Here is a 13,872-nt window from a genome sequence, read left to right as displayed (position 1 = left end):
ATTTTATAATTGAACAACTAGCAGATACGGTATTATTGAATACTTTTTCCATGATAAATTCTGCTCTGTAATGTAATATGTTATTCCTGTTTAATAATTCAGCCTTTTTTTTTCGTTTTGAAGATTGACCATACTATTGTTATAGTATCATCTTGAAGTGTTACATACTGTGAAGCTACAATTTGTGAAGTGTTCCATGAGATACTGCAGTCTAAGAATTAGGAAACGGGAGTAACTTTTTGGATGTTTGACTGGCAGACACTAGGGATAGGCTGTCATTGATATCTCCAAAGGGAACAATTTCTTTGGTTTATTTTTGTGAGTTCCTCCTTTACAAGAATCCCACATTCATCTGGCTATTTAGCTTTGTGACTCAGCAATGGTGCTACAGTATAAGAGAGAAAAAATATGAAGTTCTCTGAGTTTGTAATGGAGTTAATCCAGATTCCTACTAACTTAACTTGTTGTCCTGTAGGTAAAAATACGTATCACAAATACTGATTGTACTTACATCTTATCAGACTTTACATCATGTGGGCTTTTTTTAAATCCTCACTCATGATCTAGTAATATTACAAACAGCGAAATTTAATAGGATGAGCTTGTTTGCCCCCCATCTCTAATCAGTGTAAGGGTACTGGATCAGTCTGTCAGCACTTAGAAAACTGCTTAACTTCTGACACTGGTAAGCTCCTTAGAGCCCAAGTTCCTACTTGGTTTCTTACATGAGATACTCTTCTGCTTATGACCACTGTGGGATACGATTCAGGTGACCTCTGCTACTTTGCGTGGTCACCAGACAAGGCCCTACCCTCCAGGGGAAGGGAAGAAAACATGAGATGACTCGCCAGCTCTGATTCCCAACCAAGTTCCTGGGCTTTTCAATTACTGTCAGTGCTGATGCCTAGTTTTTGTAATCTCTCACTGAAGCTTCAGTCGGCATTAATGACTATTCATTGAATGAAAATTCAATACTGTGCTGATGCACTTTGGTCTTTGCTTCTTGCTTTTTTCTTTTTTTTTTTTAATGTAATCCTTTCTCTGCTTAATTTGGGCATCACACCGCCCGGGGCTGTGGATCACGGTGAGCAGCTGAGCACCCAGCTTCTCTTGGGTTTGCTTCCAATCAAGTGAGGAAAGGAAAGCTACGTGCTATAATCTTGGAGTTTTGCAATGCCAGGGAGCATTAAATCCCCTCTTGTCGTAGGAGGACTAGCAGAAAGAAACATACTTTTAAAATTTGGAGCAGTGGCGCTGACATAGTTGGTCTGCCAAACATTTATAATAATATAGCTACTCTTGAACTGGCATCATACTTGTTAAAAATTGATTTTATACTATACATTCAATTGGTACATTTTCTCTGTTAGCACGCACCACTTTAATATCGTTAGTATATCTGAAAAACTGATTTGACTACTACTGAAATCGGCAAGCCAATGGATTTGAATAGAGTAGCCTTAGGCCTTGACAGTTTCTGAGCATACGAAAATGGACATTTTGGACCTTTCTTCAATATATAAGTAGGATTGTTCTGATGAAATGTACATATAAAGTCAGTTGCGCAAGTGAATATAAATTTTTATGCTGAAGAACAGGATATTATTTAAAAGAAAAAACACTTTTTTCACACAATGGAAAGCTTCTTTTATCTTGTTTTAAGTGTGCTGCAAAGTGTGGTTTGAAAAAAAAGAAAATCTAAGGGATGACCTAAATAGAGAAATATGGTAAAATAGTTATACTGGTGGAGTTTTATTGTTGTATTACCATTCCTCTTTTTTTTTTTTTTCTTCCCCCCACTTACTGGTCTGTAATATTGTCACTTCTTGCATAAGAAGTAGAATAATTAGAAGTTTATGTGTATTTGTTCTATACTTGTAACTAAATTTTGTTGCCTAAGCAAGCACTGGTACAGCTAGAATATTACATGCAGGTACTGAGGAAGTATTCTAGGATTCTGCTGTTCTGAAACAGCCATATAAAGTATTTCTGCATGCAAACTCTTGCTGTTCAAGAATAATTTATTTTTAAAAAAAATAATTCAAAATGGAAGTTTTCGGTTGTGATCTTTTGGGGTTTTTTGCTTGGCTGGTTTGGGTTTTTTTTTTTACTCTGAATGATGGAAGAAGGAAGAGGAGGTGGTCTGAAGAGAGCAGAAATGACAGGCAGAAGATTTTATTGCCAAAGAAAACATTGCTCTTGAAAATAAAAGGACAAATGTTTTCATAATTTCATTTTTCCCCCCATTTTTGACCCAGCCATGGATAATAACAGTAACCTGGATTCTTTGTGTTACTTTGTTTTCCCGTAATCACCTGTTAGTGTGATGTCCTTGAATTAATAATAATCTCATCGTTTAAGGCCAGTCACTTCCTTGGTTTGGTTTTTAAATAGCTACACTGCACCTTATTGCAGCATTGCACATTGTATTGTTACTCAGAAAGAAAAACAGCGGCCCATGAAGAAATACTGCCAGTGCAATACCCTATTCCTCCCAGGTGAGGAGCACAGGAATAGCCCCAGCTGCACATGGTGGGGCTCATTCTGCAACCTTTGCCTCCTGCTTCCCTCACTCCTCCCTTGACAGAAGCAGGTAGGTGCTGTGGAAGGTCGTCTTCTACTATGGTTTGTGATGGAGTCTGTAATTCACCAGTTTACATTTATGGCTATATGCAAGGTACTAAATGCCATGAATAAGCCTATTCAGTGTAATGCCAGGCTGTGCTTATTTTGTCGAATGCAATATGGCAGGAAGGTAGCAAGCGTGGGCTTCAGTGCTTCTCTCTATAGTGATAGGACTCAGGGTAGGGCTGAGTCCTGCACCGCATCTTCTCCTCTTCCCTGTTTTACTTGAAGTAAGTGTGCTCTCAGGTGCTCCAAATCTCTTAAACTATTAGGTTTTTTAAAAGAGGAAAATAATAGCCATGTGATAGCCAACATAACTGCCAGTAAGAGGGGTGGATAATATAAGCTAATTAAAAGGGCTTCTTCACAAGAAGCCTGCCCCATCTCCTCACTGTCTGAATAGGCCCAGACCACAAATGAAACTCCTGTTTCTCTTCTGTGATTCTTAGAAAAGTCCTCTGCTGTCCATCACCTCTGAGGTTTCATTGTGGGTTGGCTCCCTGATGTAGGCATGTCCTTCATCCTCTTCTGTTCTCTTCTTGCCTGGTCTTCTCTGTGCTCCAGCAGCTTTCCCCAGCTTAAGTGCACTTTGTCTGTGTCCCATGCAAGATGCACACCCTCTCCTGCTCCTTTGAGCTCCTTACTCAGCCAGGTTACAGCAGCCAAGGTGAGGAAGGTGGGGAGCCTTGCATACTGCTCTGCTCGAGGTTAAGAGGAAGGTTATTGTCTGCAGTACATGTCCACCAAACTGGAGACAAATCAAAGAGTTAATTACTATATCCTGCTTCATCTTTTGAAGTTAGTCCACAGAGGCATCTCTTGCAGTAGGATGGCTCTGACTTGGTTTCCTGAATTTGCACTCATATCTCTATTAAATTATATAATGTGGCATTAAGGGAACAAATAAGACTGAATTGTTCTAGTAGTTAACTAGTGATTTCCAGTGCCTAACTGAAAATAGAGAAATTCTAACTGCTTTAACTCTTTTGAAAACAAATGAAAAATAGTTGCATGAACACTGTTATATACCAACACAACGGAGTTTAAATTTTTGCCAGGAAGAAACAGTAATTTGTGTCAAGAGCCATCAGCGTATAGAAGTACAAACAAACCACTTTCTTCTTTTCTGGGTGAGCTGTGGGCTCTTCAGAAGGTTTGGCTTTGCCTTCAGATTGAAATCTCAGGAATGTTAATGAGAAAAGCGATCCATCTTTTCCCTATCAGACAAGACGGAACTGCTTGTAGTCCCTAAATCCTGAAAAAGGACTTGTGTTTTCTTCAAGATCACGCTGATTGGTCTCAAATGTATCTTGTAGTTTGTGCGCTTGGTTTAGACTTGGTTATTTACAGGTGAGCAGCCACAATTCTATTCTACGTTTGCTTGAGAAATGTGGGCTTATTTAAAATTTAAGTATCTATCTGGCTGTCTCTCTCAAATGACTTTGTAATTACTGCATTGAAATGTATGTATGTTATAGTTGTTCATTACTGCTTGTTAAGGTACAGAATAAAAACTGCTATATGGTAGTTAGTGAACTTAAAACCATGTGCTCCAAACTTTTTACTAAAAATATTTTTCTACTGCTTGGGTAAGTTTCTTAAAGTGCATGAAAGTGTTTAGGCTAAATGGTAGATGGAACACATGTATGTGATTCTAGCTGGCTCTGTAAATCCTCTAGTGAGCCATAGTAATATGAAAGGAACACTTGAAAGCCAGATGCAAGGAAAATTTTAAAATACTGAGTTCATAACATGTGATAGTTTAATCATTATTTAAGCTTTAGAAATGTCACAGCATAATTACTTTCAGAATGAGTACAAACACTTTCATGCACAAAAATTGCTTTCTGGCTGCAGCTTTTGCCCCTCCTGGGAAAGTTATGCTTTTGTGAATTTTCTGAACTTAATCATGTCACTTGATCACAGGCATATTCTTAGTGAAAATTCAAAATCCAAAAGATTAAAATAAAGTCTACAGATATATTTTCACACTAAACCTGTATTTTCTTTATGCTCTTTTAAAAAATCTGTGAAAATATTTCTTTCATTAAAGAACAAAATTTGCAACAAAACCAGTTAAATGGAAAATGCTTAGTAAACCCTATTTGCAAAGTCAGGGAATGGAAAGCTACCAAATGTTGGATTTATAAGCACCCATGCAGGATTAAATTCAGCTCTTCTATGCATGTGGTACATTTTTAATAACCTCACAGCATACACGGAGCCCCGCCTCCTTCTGTACTTGTAAGAAAAATACAAGGACCAGAACTTGCTTTCTAAATTTGTCCTGATTCTGATGAATGTAATTGATTTTGCAGTACAAAGTTTGTTGATATGTAAAATAGTGTCATAATCCCAGTCTACACTTAGATGCAACACTTCCACTTTACGTAGCTTACTACGATTTGTTTATAATATGAGTGGTTCGGGTGGGATTTTGGAAAATAGCAGTTATGATGCTTCTGCCATTTCTGAGAAACAGGCTAGGGGAAAAAATAATCTCCATGTTAATCTGCAGGGGGGTTGTTTGCACGTTTTCTAAGTGGAAATCTTTTTGGAGCAGCTGTACATCCTCGTAGCAAAGATTTAAAGGTCATAAAGTTTGGCCTTTGTATCAGGAATGTACTGGGAATTATTTCTGGTAATATTCATTGGAATTTTGCCATTGTGAGTCTTTTAAAAACTGAACATCTCACATGTTCTGTAGGAGCAAAATCAACATAATCATTTCACATCCGTTAAGGTTTGTGTCACCTTCTATGCTCTCATGAGCTTGTTAGTACTAAGCAGAAGATGAACCTATCATCCCCGTTGGAGCTGCTGAATATGCTATAGATGATAGCTGTTGGGTTGAAGGTAGACTTCTTTATAACTCATGCAATGGCCAAGGCATAACCCTCTTCTTTTCTGTCCTCTTGTATTTCACTTACTGGGCCTGGGCACAATGGAAGAGTAAGCTAGTTTATTGAAAATTAGACTAAAATCAGTGAAGGCATAGGGAAGGAATAGGTGGGTATTCTTTAATGTAGCTCTTTGTTTATGGAGACAGAATGAGTTCACCATTAAAAGCGGTTGTGGGAGGTCATGCCTGAACCACATGACAGCGCTGTGTAGGAAGAGCTTTTCCCTGTTGGATACATGGTCTCGGGGCAAAAATTGGGAAATTTGCTGTGGGTACATGATAAGCTAAATCACTTGCACATGAACGTAATGAATAGTAGAGCATGTTTTAGTTTCACAAAACAATTAAGTAACTGTGGAAAGTGTCACTGTTCATGCTCCCGACATGCCCTTCAGTCTGGCAGCCCCAATTTAAGCTTGCTGCCTGCATTTGGCTCTCCAGCTGCGCAGTGCTGTGATGGGGAAGATAAGACAGGCTGACAAAATAGTCATCAAACATTCACTGAGAACAGGGTGACTCCTACATGATGAGAGGAGCTATTAATATTTTAAAGGCTGCCATCCATCCCATGGTGCATCCATGCACCAAAGTATTACATCATCGTGTGTACAGGACAGAGTGGCAGTAATCGGTAGATCTATTGTGCTGGGGGCCAGGGAGGGACAAGTTAGCATTTCCCATGCAGAACGACTGGATATAATTAAGTGAAATAAACAAGGGTTATCCTTAGGAAAAAAGAAAACTCATGAACTATTCTGAGCTGAAAACCAAGACTTCTGTATCAAATAGTATGGTTGGGTTTGTTTAGGCTTTGAATGTCTTCACCGGTCAAAACCATACGTTTTTTGCAAATAAAACAATATGGTCTGTAGCTTGAACACAATAGTAATGATGACTGAGTAGTAAATAAACAATTTAAAGTATGTGATTTTTATTGCTGAAAAGCCAAACCGTGAAAAGCTGAAGCCACATGTATCTGATAATTTCGAGGCTCACTTGACAGATAATACAGGTATACTTTTTCACTGAGACTGACTGCTCCCAAATCCTGTCCACCTAGGGCCCAGCCTCCTCTCCCAGAGTGCGCTCCAGCTCAATTCCAAACCTGAAGGGTCCTTCCAGTACTCAGCCAGCTACCACAGCAACCAGACCCTCGCCCTGGGCGAAACAGCGGCCGCCCAGCTCCCGGCCCGCAGCAGTCAGGCCAGAGGTGCCATCCAGAGCTACAGCCAGGTACGTGTCCTCAGCAGCCTGGGTCTCTCGCACCTGAAATCGTGTGGGGTAGCTCCCAGGAAACGGAGCTGTTCGGTGCCCGTTGGCGCGTGAATGTCTGCCTTTACTTTCTGTCTCGTTCAACGCATCTGCAGCGGGGTGCAGTTACCACCTTGATTTTTGTAAATCTAAAGTGGGTTGACTTGCATAGTAATAAAATAATCCTGATTAAAAAGGAGATTTACATGCCAGTTTTAGTTACTTGCTTGCATATATATTTTGGTGATGGCATGTTTAGGCATTTATGTTTGAAAATTTCTGTGACTGTGCTGATTAGGAGCCCTAATTAAGGTCTAGGACCTCCCCGTGTTGGTATCAGGATATTACTGAAAGCAGTAAGTGCTAACAAACAAAAACAAAGCCAGGCTGACACCAGTTGCGAAACCTGCTTAGGATACCATGCATCACCTGGTGCCCTGGCCTAATCCCAAGTGTAAGAATCATTTTTTGCCTTTTCTTCCCCCCATATTGTAAGACAAGCAACTTACCAGACAGCAGCCTGTATGTTTCAAACATTTTGAAAGATTTTTTCAGATACTCATGAAAACTTTATAAATCTCTCTTCCTGTCTAAATGATCCGCCGCCACCCCACCCCACCCCCCGCCGGGCTCTGACATGTAACCCTCTCACCTTCTGTGCTTTTCAATGCGACATCAAAGCCTCTGACTGGGAAGTTAAGCTTCAGTTTAGACAAAAATTTCTAGAAGCGTTCACGCTTCTGTACATAAACAAAGTCTGACTGGGGTTCGTTGGTCAGCTCAGGTTATTTTCTCTGTTCAGATGTTAACCGCCCCAGCAAAGCAGACCATGTCAGTGTGACACTGGGACACTTCATAATTCAGGATTCTGTAGAAGTGAGTAGTATTTGAATTTCAAAGCCTTAAATTGCTAAGAGATTTCAAGTATTACATAGTCATTGCACAGCTTGTGGGATACCGAGAGACGTACAATATTCTATTCTCTCAATTTGCTCAGAAAAGCTCCCTATCCTCTAAGACTGCAAAATTAAATAAAGCACAGTTAAATTTCATTTCAGATTGGCTAGGTACTTTTCTTTTTCTATAAAGGGTTTAAAATGAGCCTGCATAGTGGTAAGGCCTCAGGGTTTTTCTGTGTTTACCAAAGAGGACCTCCCTGATGTTCTTTGGGATTGGAGCCAGCGGGAGAGCAGGATTCTAGCTAGAAAGAAAAAGGAGGCTATAATATCCAGTTGTAGCCTGAGCAGATGTCATCAGGAGTTGTGCTTTGTGAAAAGCATTGTACCCTGGGGGTTAGCCTGAAAGGGTGTGATGCATTCTTCAAGGAGGCTAGAAAAAGTAAGATGATGGAAAAGGAACAGGTTATCAGAGCAACAGAGCAACAGAAACAAAAACAAAGAAGAAAGGAGAGGGGAAGGAGAAAGAATCTAAAAAAAAAAAAAAATATAAAGGCAGGAAGGGAAAGTGTGCAATTGCCTAGGAGTTAGAAGTAGTGATATTATTAATATAGATTTTATCATACTCATTGATAGAAGAGAATGAATTTATGGAGAGGGGAAAAAATTAATGATCTCGATTTCTTTCATTGAAATTACACTAAACAGCCATTGCTTAGATCTGAAAAGCTCTCATGAATCATCTACTTCGCAGAGAACTGGTTACCTTCACAAAGGTAGCTAGTAAGTTAGTAAGGCAACCTTTCCTACCCTTTTTTTCTCTTGGTATGAGAGGGCAGAAAATAGGTTTTCTTCCTGTGTTCCTCCAGATTATATGGTAGATGTTCCTGCAGGAAAGTAACTCACAGAACATAATAATTTTTCACAACATCATCCTGCAAAGGATGCTTGACAACTTCAGGTCCATTAAAATATATCTCGAAAATATTAACAAACTGAAATATAAACTATGAAGTAATACCATAAAAAGTATATAAAGGGGGTTTTAAAAGAGGTAAACAAGAAGAAGAAGAAGAGTCAAAAGTTAGAATTAAAAAGTTCTGAATATGACCATAGCTGATCCCACAATTAAGGAGAAAAAAAGTCAATCCTTGGAATTGTTTTGCTATCCCTATTATAATTAAAATAAGCCTCAGGAGTCAAAACTGCTCAGATTGTGATAATTTCCTTTGGTATTTGTGTGCAAGGAATATAGCTATCTCTGAACATGAATGATAGCCCAAATGCATGGAAAAAATATGTAAATAGTCCCAAGGCCAGCTGTGACAGCAAGAACAATTTCTGAAAATGTAATTGTATAAAAAAAGAGAAACTAATTAGTCTTGGGACTTCCTGTATAGTGCTGCAAAGTGCAATCTAACATTTTTGTCAATTTGGAGGACTTCATTATAGATCATATAGTTCTTCCCCTGCTTTGAGTACTTTAGAACACAAAACTTTTATCTTCTAAATGCTACTGGAATAGGATTTCTTAGCCACAACTGCTCCTCTGGCAGGGAACTACTCTGTTTCCCCACTGAAAACAGCTTTTCAAAATTGGTGTCCAGATCCTGATATATCCTGTATTAATCGATTTGGTTTACTGTCATCTGGAGAATGGTCAGCTTACGTTGCAGATACCGTAGGAATGTCAAGCATAGCATGTACTACAAATAGTGGTTTTCCACATGCTCTGCCATATATTTGCAAGGGAAGGGGAAAGAAAGTGAAACTAGTTTACATTTCTGGATGAGGACTTTTTCAGCTTCTGGTGATGGTGAAAAGACCGCAGGTCTTTTCAGAGGCAGAGGGAGCAACAGAAGTAAACCCCTACTGCGTATTATCCTATGCTTCTGAAGATTCTGGACTGAACAAGCTAGCGCAGAATTTGAAAACTCTTAAAAACAAAAAGTAGATGGAAAATAAAGGTAATTAAAAAAAAAAGCCTTGAAAAATCGTTTAACAGTTAATTTTCTGACTTGTCTCCTTTTTCCTATAAACAAGTCAATACGTTTGTCATTCATCAGACCACAACACCTTACTAGCCCTATTTAGAATATTTGCAAATTAGTACAAGAATGTGTTCAATTATCAAGCAAAAACTGTATATTGGCCTTTTTCAGTTAGACTCACGGCTCTTCCCGCCATCAGTCATCTGTGCCACAAGGTGATAGGCTGCTTGATAATCTATCCAGACAAAATCTAAAATAAGGACTACACTTCTGGTAAGATGTGGCAGATGATGATGTGTTTAAAACTGGATTCCAGATATGAACATGAGATTTTTTCTGTCATTAAAGGATGCAGATGAAATCTTAAGACAGATTACTCTTATTATGACACTCACAGAGAACAACTCACTAGTATAGCTTATGGTAAAGAAGAACTGATCTGCATAAAGCTGGTTTGATCCTACAATAGGTAATGATTGCAGCTTTCATTGCTGCTTTAAAACCAGAGATTGACCATCTCTGGACACTGAAAGGATCTCACACAATTCTGTTTGCGGATGTAGAAAACTACGATGGTATTACCTACCTTCATCTATACATATGACCTTTGAGATTAGGATCAGGTAGGCTGGCAAGTTTTCCTGATAGTGTCAGGGTGTATTTTGCAAACACAGTATAGTCATAACCTTTGTGATAAAATCAGGAGAAACAGATGCAGTAGGCCACACTTGAGGGATCCAGAGGTATAATCTGGCATCTATTATCATGTAAGTGCATTTGAACATCTTCCTAGTTAGGTCAGGAATTTATAAATGACAAAGCGGTCCTGCAGAAGAAAGACCCTCTCACAGGTGCTGCCCAAGGACTGAAGTCTGCCTGCCAAAGACTAGAGAATGTTAAGCATTTTCTATACCCTCTTCTACCTTTTGTAGACGAGTGTTGATAGAGGCATTGGACCAGAGCAGAGTGATACATCGAGTGAAGCCATATGGAAGATTCTTTGGGCTGACATAAAAAAAAAAGCCCTCAATAGACTGGCAAGTCTTGCAGTCACTGAAGGAGCACAGAGCATCACTGATACTGTGAAACAGAGCTGGACCCTTAAACGACCACCCGTCTCTGGAAAACCCTAGTAAGGATGATCAAGGTTGCTGCCTAAAGCTAGCAACACCCACTAGTATTCGTGAAGCCAAAGCAGCCTGGAGGGATGTCTTCCACACAACTTGAGCATCCAATTGGAAAATCCTCCCTAGAGTCAAGAGAAAGGGTCTTCTCATGGGCAACAGTGTACTGTATATGGCTATGTTCATATTCATCAGATATGACCTTGTTTGAGATTTTAAGGGCCAAGCGATCCCTGAAAGTTCCAGAGGGCAAAAGGGGCTGAAAACTGGTGCTGACATTTAATGCTAAACTAAAAATGTTTGTGAACACAAGTTCATCCAGACCTAAGATGGGCATGCAGACTTACTCAAATGTAACATAGCTTTTCAGTTCCTTCTGTCAGAGAAGTATACAGGGCATTAAGCGCAAATGATAATTCCTTAAGGGTAAGGTTTGTACCATGGTACAAATTTTCCAGCATTTTCCTGGAAATGGTATCATCTCATTCCCAAGAAATGACTGTGAAGCCTGTTCTAAGACTCAGGCAGTTGCATTGACATAAGTTCTGTTCCTTAATGCCTGTGAATTATGAAGCATAGATGCACAAAACCTACCAGGTTTTGGTTTTTTGTTTTGGCATGCCTAAGAAGAAAATAGTTTGAAGGGATTTTAGATGATATACCAAATAGATCTGTACCTGCTAAGATATTCATAATGGTCATCTTGTTCTCCGAGATCTCTGCTATTCAGGTTTTGCTGGTCTTACACACCGCTTTTCGCTCTGGGAACAATCTCCAAGAATCAACATGCTGATGTTTCAGTAATTAGCAGCTGACCCCAAAGTTTTGGTCTAAGCTGTCTAGCCATCTACGATTTTGTAATTCCTTATCCATGAAAAAATTGCGGCAGAATAAATAATTCAACATAGTTATTTGCCCCTCTCAATTCCACTTTATAAAACAGAAATCGTGTATTGCAGTCTTTCATGTAGTCTTTTTTGGTTAAAGTTCTGATTTAAATTTTCAGTTGGAATTGTAAAAAAAACCAAAAAATGCTGATGTCCTGAAATTTAGTGCATTAAATGCATGAATTATGGCAGGCAAACAACAGTTAGACTGTTCTCTAGTCTACTATAACCTAACTGGACACCCTCAGTACTTTTCTGTGTAGAGCTCTCCAGATCTCATTTTGTCCCTATCAGTAGAGAATGATCTTTCTAGTTAGATTAAATGGGAAAGAAAATATTTTCATAGCTGTATTAATGTTCTCATGGTTTTTCACACATTTCTGCTGTTAAAAGGGATATATCAGAATCCATATATTGAATCCGAATAAACAAATCAGGCTCCTTTTCTTTGGGATACCAGAAAAACTAAATCTTTGAGTCTTGGAATAGATGTTTATAGGGCTGTAGTAAGAAAGTCCTGGATTTTTGTTCACATCTATGAAATAGATCAATGCAGGAGGATATAACAACTGGGAAGGAAATTTCCTCTCAATTTATTAGTTTAAACACACTTTCATTATCAGGTTGACAACAATAATGGATAAATGGAAAAATAAGGGAAAAATATCATTGTATTTCATTCTTCCATATGAAGTATAATGTCACAATCCAGGATGAACAATGACATGTTTGTATAGTTGTCTTAAGCAACAGACATGGAGAAACACAGGGAGAAACTAAAACACATTTGCCTCTGAAAACCTGACTGGAGAATATGACTGTACACCTGGCCCTTTGAAAAAACTTAAGAACCTCACAGTAAATTTAAGACAGGTCTGAGATTAGTCACATCCTAGAAAATACTGCATGCTAATGTTTTCATTGCAATCTGTTCATCCAAAAGTTCTCTCCTTCACACAGAGCAAATGCTTAGCTTTTTAGGAAGCGCTATACACTGCGTTTTTAATTAAGCATTTAATTCATGTGTCCCGCCACTACACCACCTTCCCTACAACAGACAATCATGAAGTGGGATTTTTTTTGTTTTTGAATTAGTACTTGCATAATGCCTGCAGCTTTATAGAGATTTATTAGGAATATGGGATAATATTGGTTTACTTGAAATTAATTACTCTAAATCCTTGACACATCAAGCAGTGTAGAAGTAGATTAGAAAAAGAAATTTTGTATACATTATGACAGTGCTTGCCTAAAATCCTTATGATCAATGACAAACTTAGTTACCAGTGCGTTAGCAGTGTGTTGCAGAAGACACTGGTGACATTGCAGAAGACTGTATTTTGGAACAAGGTGGAATATTACAAAATACATTATTATGCTACTTAACAGTCCAAAAAGTAAATTTTATTAACTAATGTCAATTGATAACATAGGTGGTCCAAACAACCTTTCGTCCCGTGCAAAACTTGCTCTGTCCATGTTGTCTTAAATCTTGCCAGCCTGTTTTTCTTTTATAAAAAGTTGTTACCATACAGTTTAAAACTTGAAAATGAAAACTGCACTCCTGTCAAATACATTATTGGACAGTCAGTTGCAGATTAGCCCTTCTTTGCAGTTTAAAGCGGAGACGGTAAGTAGCTCAGCATGAAAGCAGCTTTTAAAAGTTCATTGATCTTCCCAGAGTTTGCCTTCCTGATTTTTTTTAGGACTCTTTCAAATGAGCAACTTGAGCTTGTTGGCCATTTAGGAAAATGTCAAGGCTCATATTTGATGCTGTGGTGTTTGTAACTCGTGGCCGCAATCAGAACAGTCCAAGTCAACAGCGAGCAGGCTACTTACATCTGTGATCCACTTGCCCGCCCGGGAGTTACCATACAGAACAGCTGGAGGGAACAGTTTACATTGTATTTATCTATAAGGCCACTGCTCTTTGGGGCACAAAACTTCCCGAAGCCAGTGAGGTTTAGGTCTGGCAGTGCTCCCTTGAGATGCCCGAATGCTGGGAGTGGTGGCACCTTCCATGCTACTAATAATAACTGGGAGCAAAGCACCAGGAGCAGCTCCTCCAAAGCCTTGCTTCTTGTCCGTGTCTAGAAAAACACATATTCTTCCCCCAGATGCAAAGCATTCAAGATGAGGGGCAGGGCTCCAAAAGTGAAAAAAGGAAAAGGCAGAAAAATTTCCAGTGGGCGCACA

The 13,872-nt window shown here is 39.0% G+C and overlaps 1 protein-coding gene across 1 annotated transcript in view; it reads left to right on the top strand.

Annotated features, from left to right (window-relative positions):
• Positions 1-13,872, top strand: part of CTNND2 (catenin delta 2) — a 556,320-nt gene that overhangs the window by 247,907 nt on the left and 294,541 nt on the right. The window contains exon 5 of the mRNA XM_059836017.1: positions 6,588-6,760. Within this exon, the coding sequence (XP_059692000.1) occupies positions 6,588-6,760 (173 nt within the window). The remainder of the gene's footprint in view (positions 1-6,587; positions 6,761-13,872) is intronic.

This window comes from Gavia stellata, chromosome 3, assembly GCF_030936135.1.
Source record: "Gavia stellata isolate bGavSte3 chromosome 3, bGavSte3.hap2, whole genome shotgun sequence".
In the NCBI taxonomy this organism is placed as follows: Eukaryota; Metazoa; Chordata; class Aves; order Gaviiformes; family Gaviidae; genus Gavia; species Gavia stellata.
The sequence above is the reverse complement of the archived record's forward strand: the minus strand, read 5'-3'. Positions and strand labels throughout refer to the sequence as shown.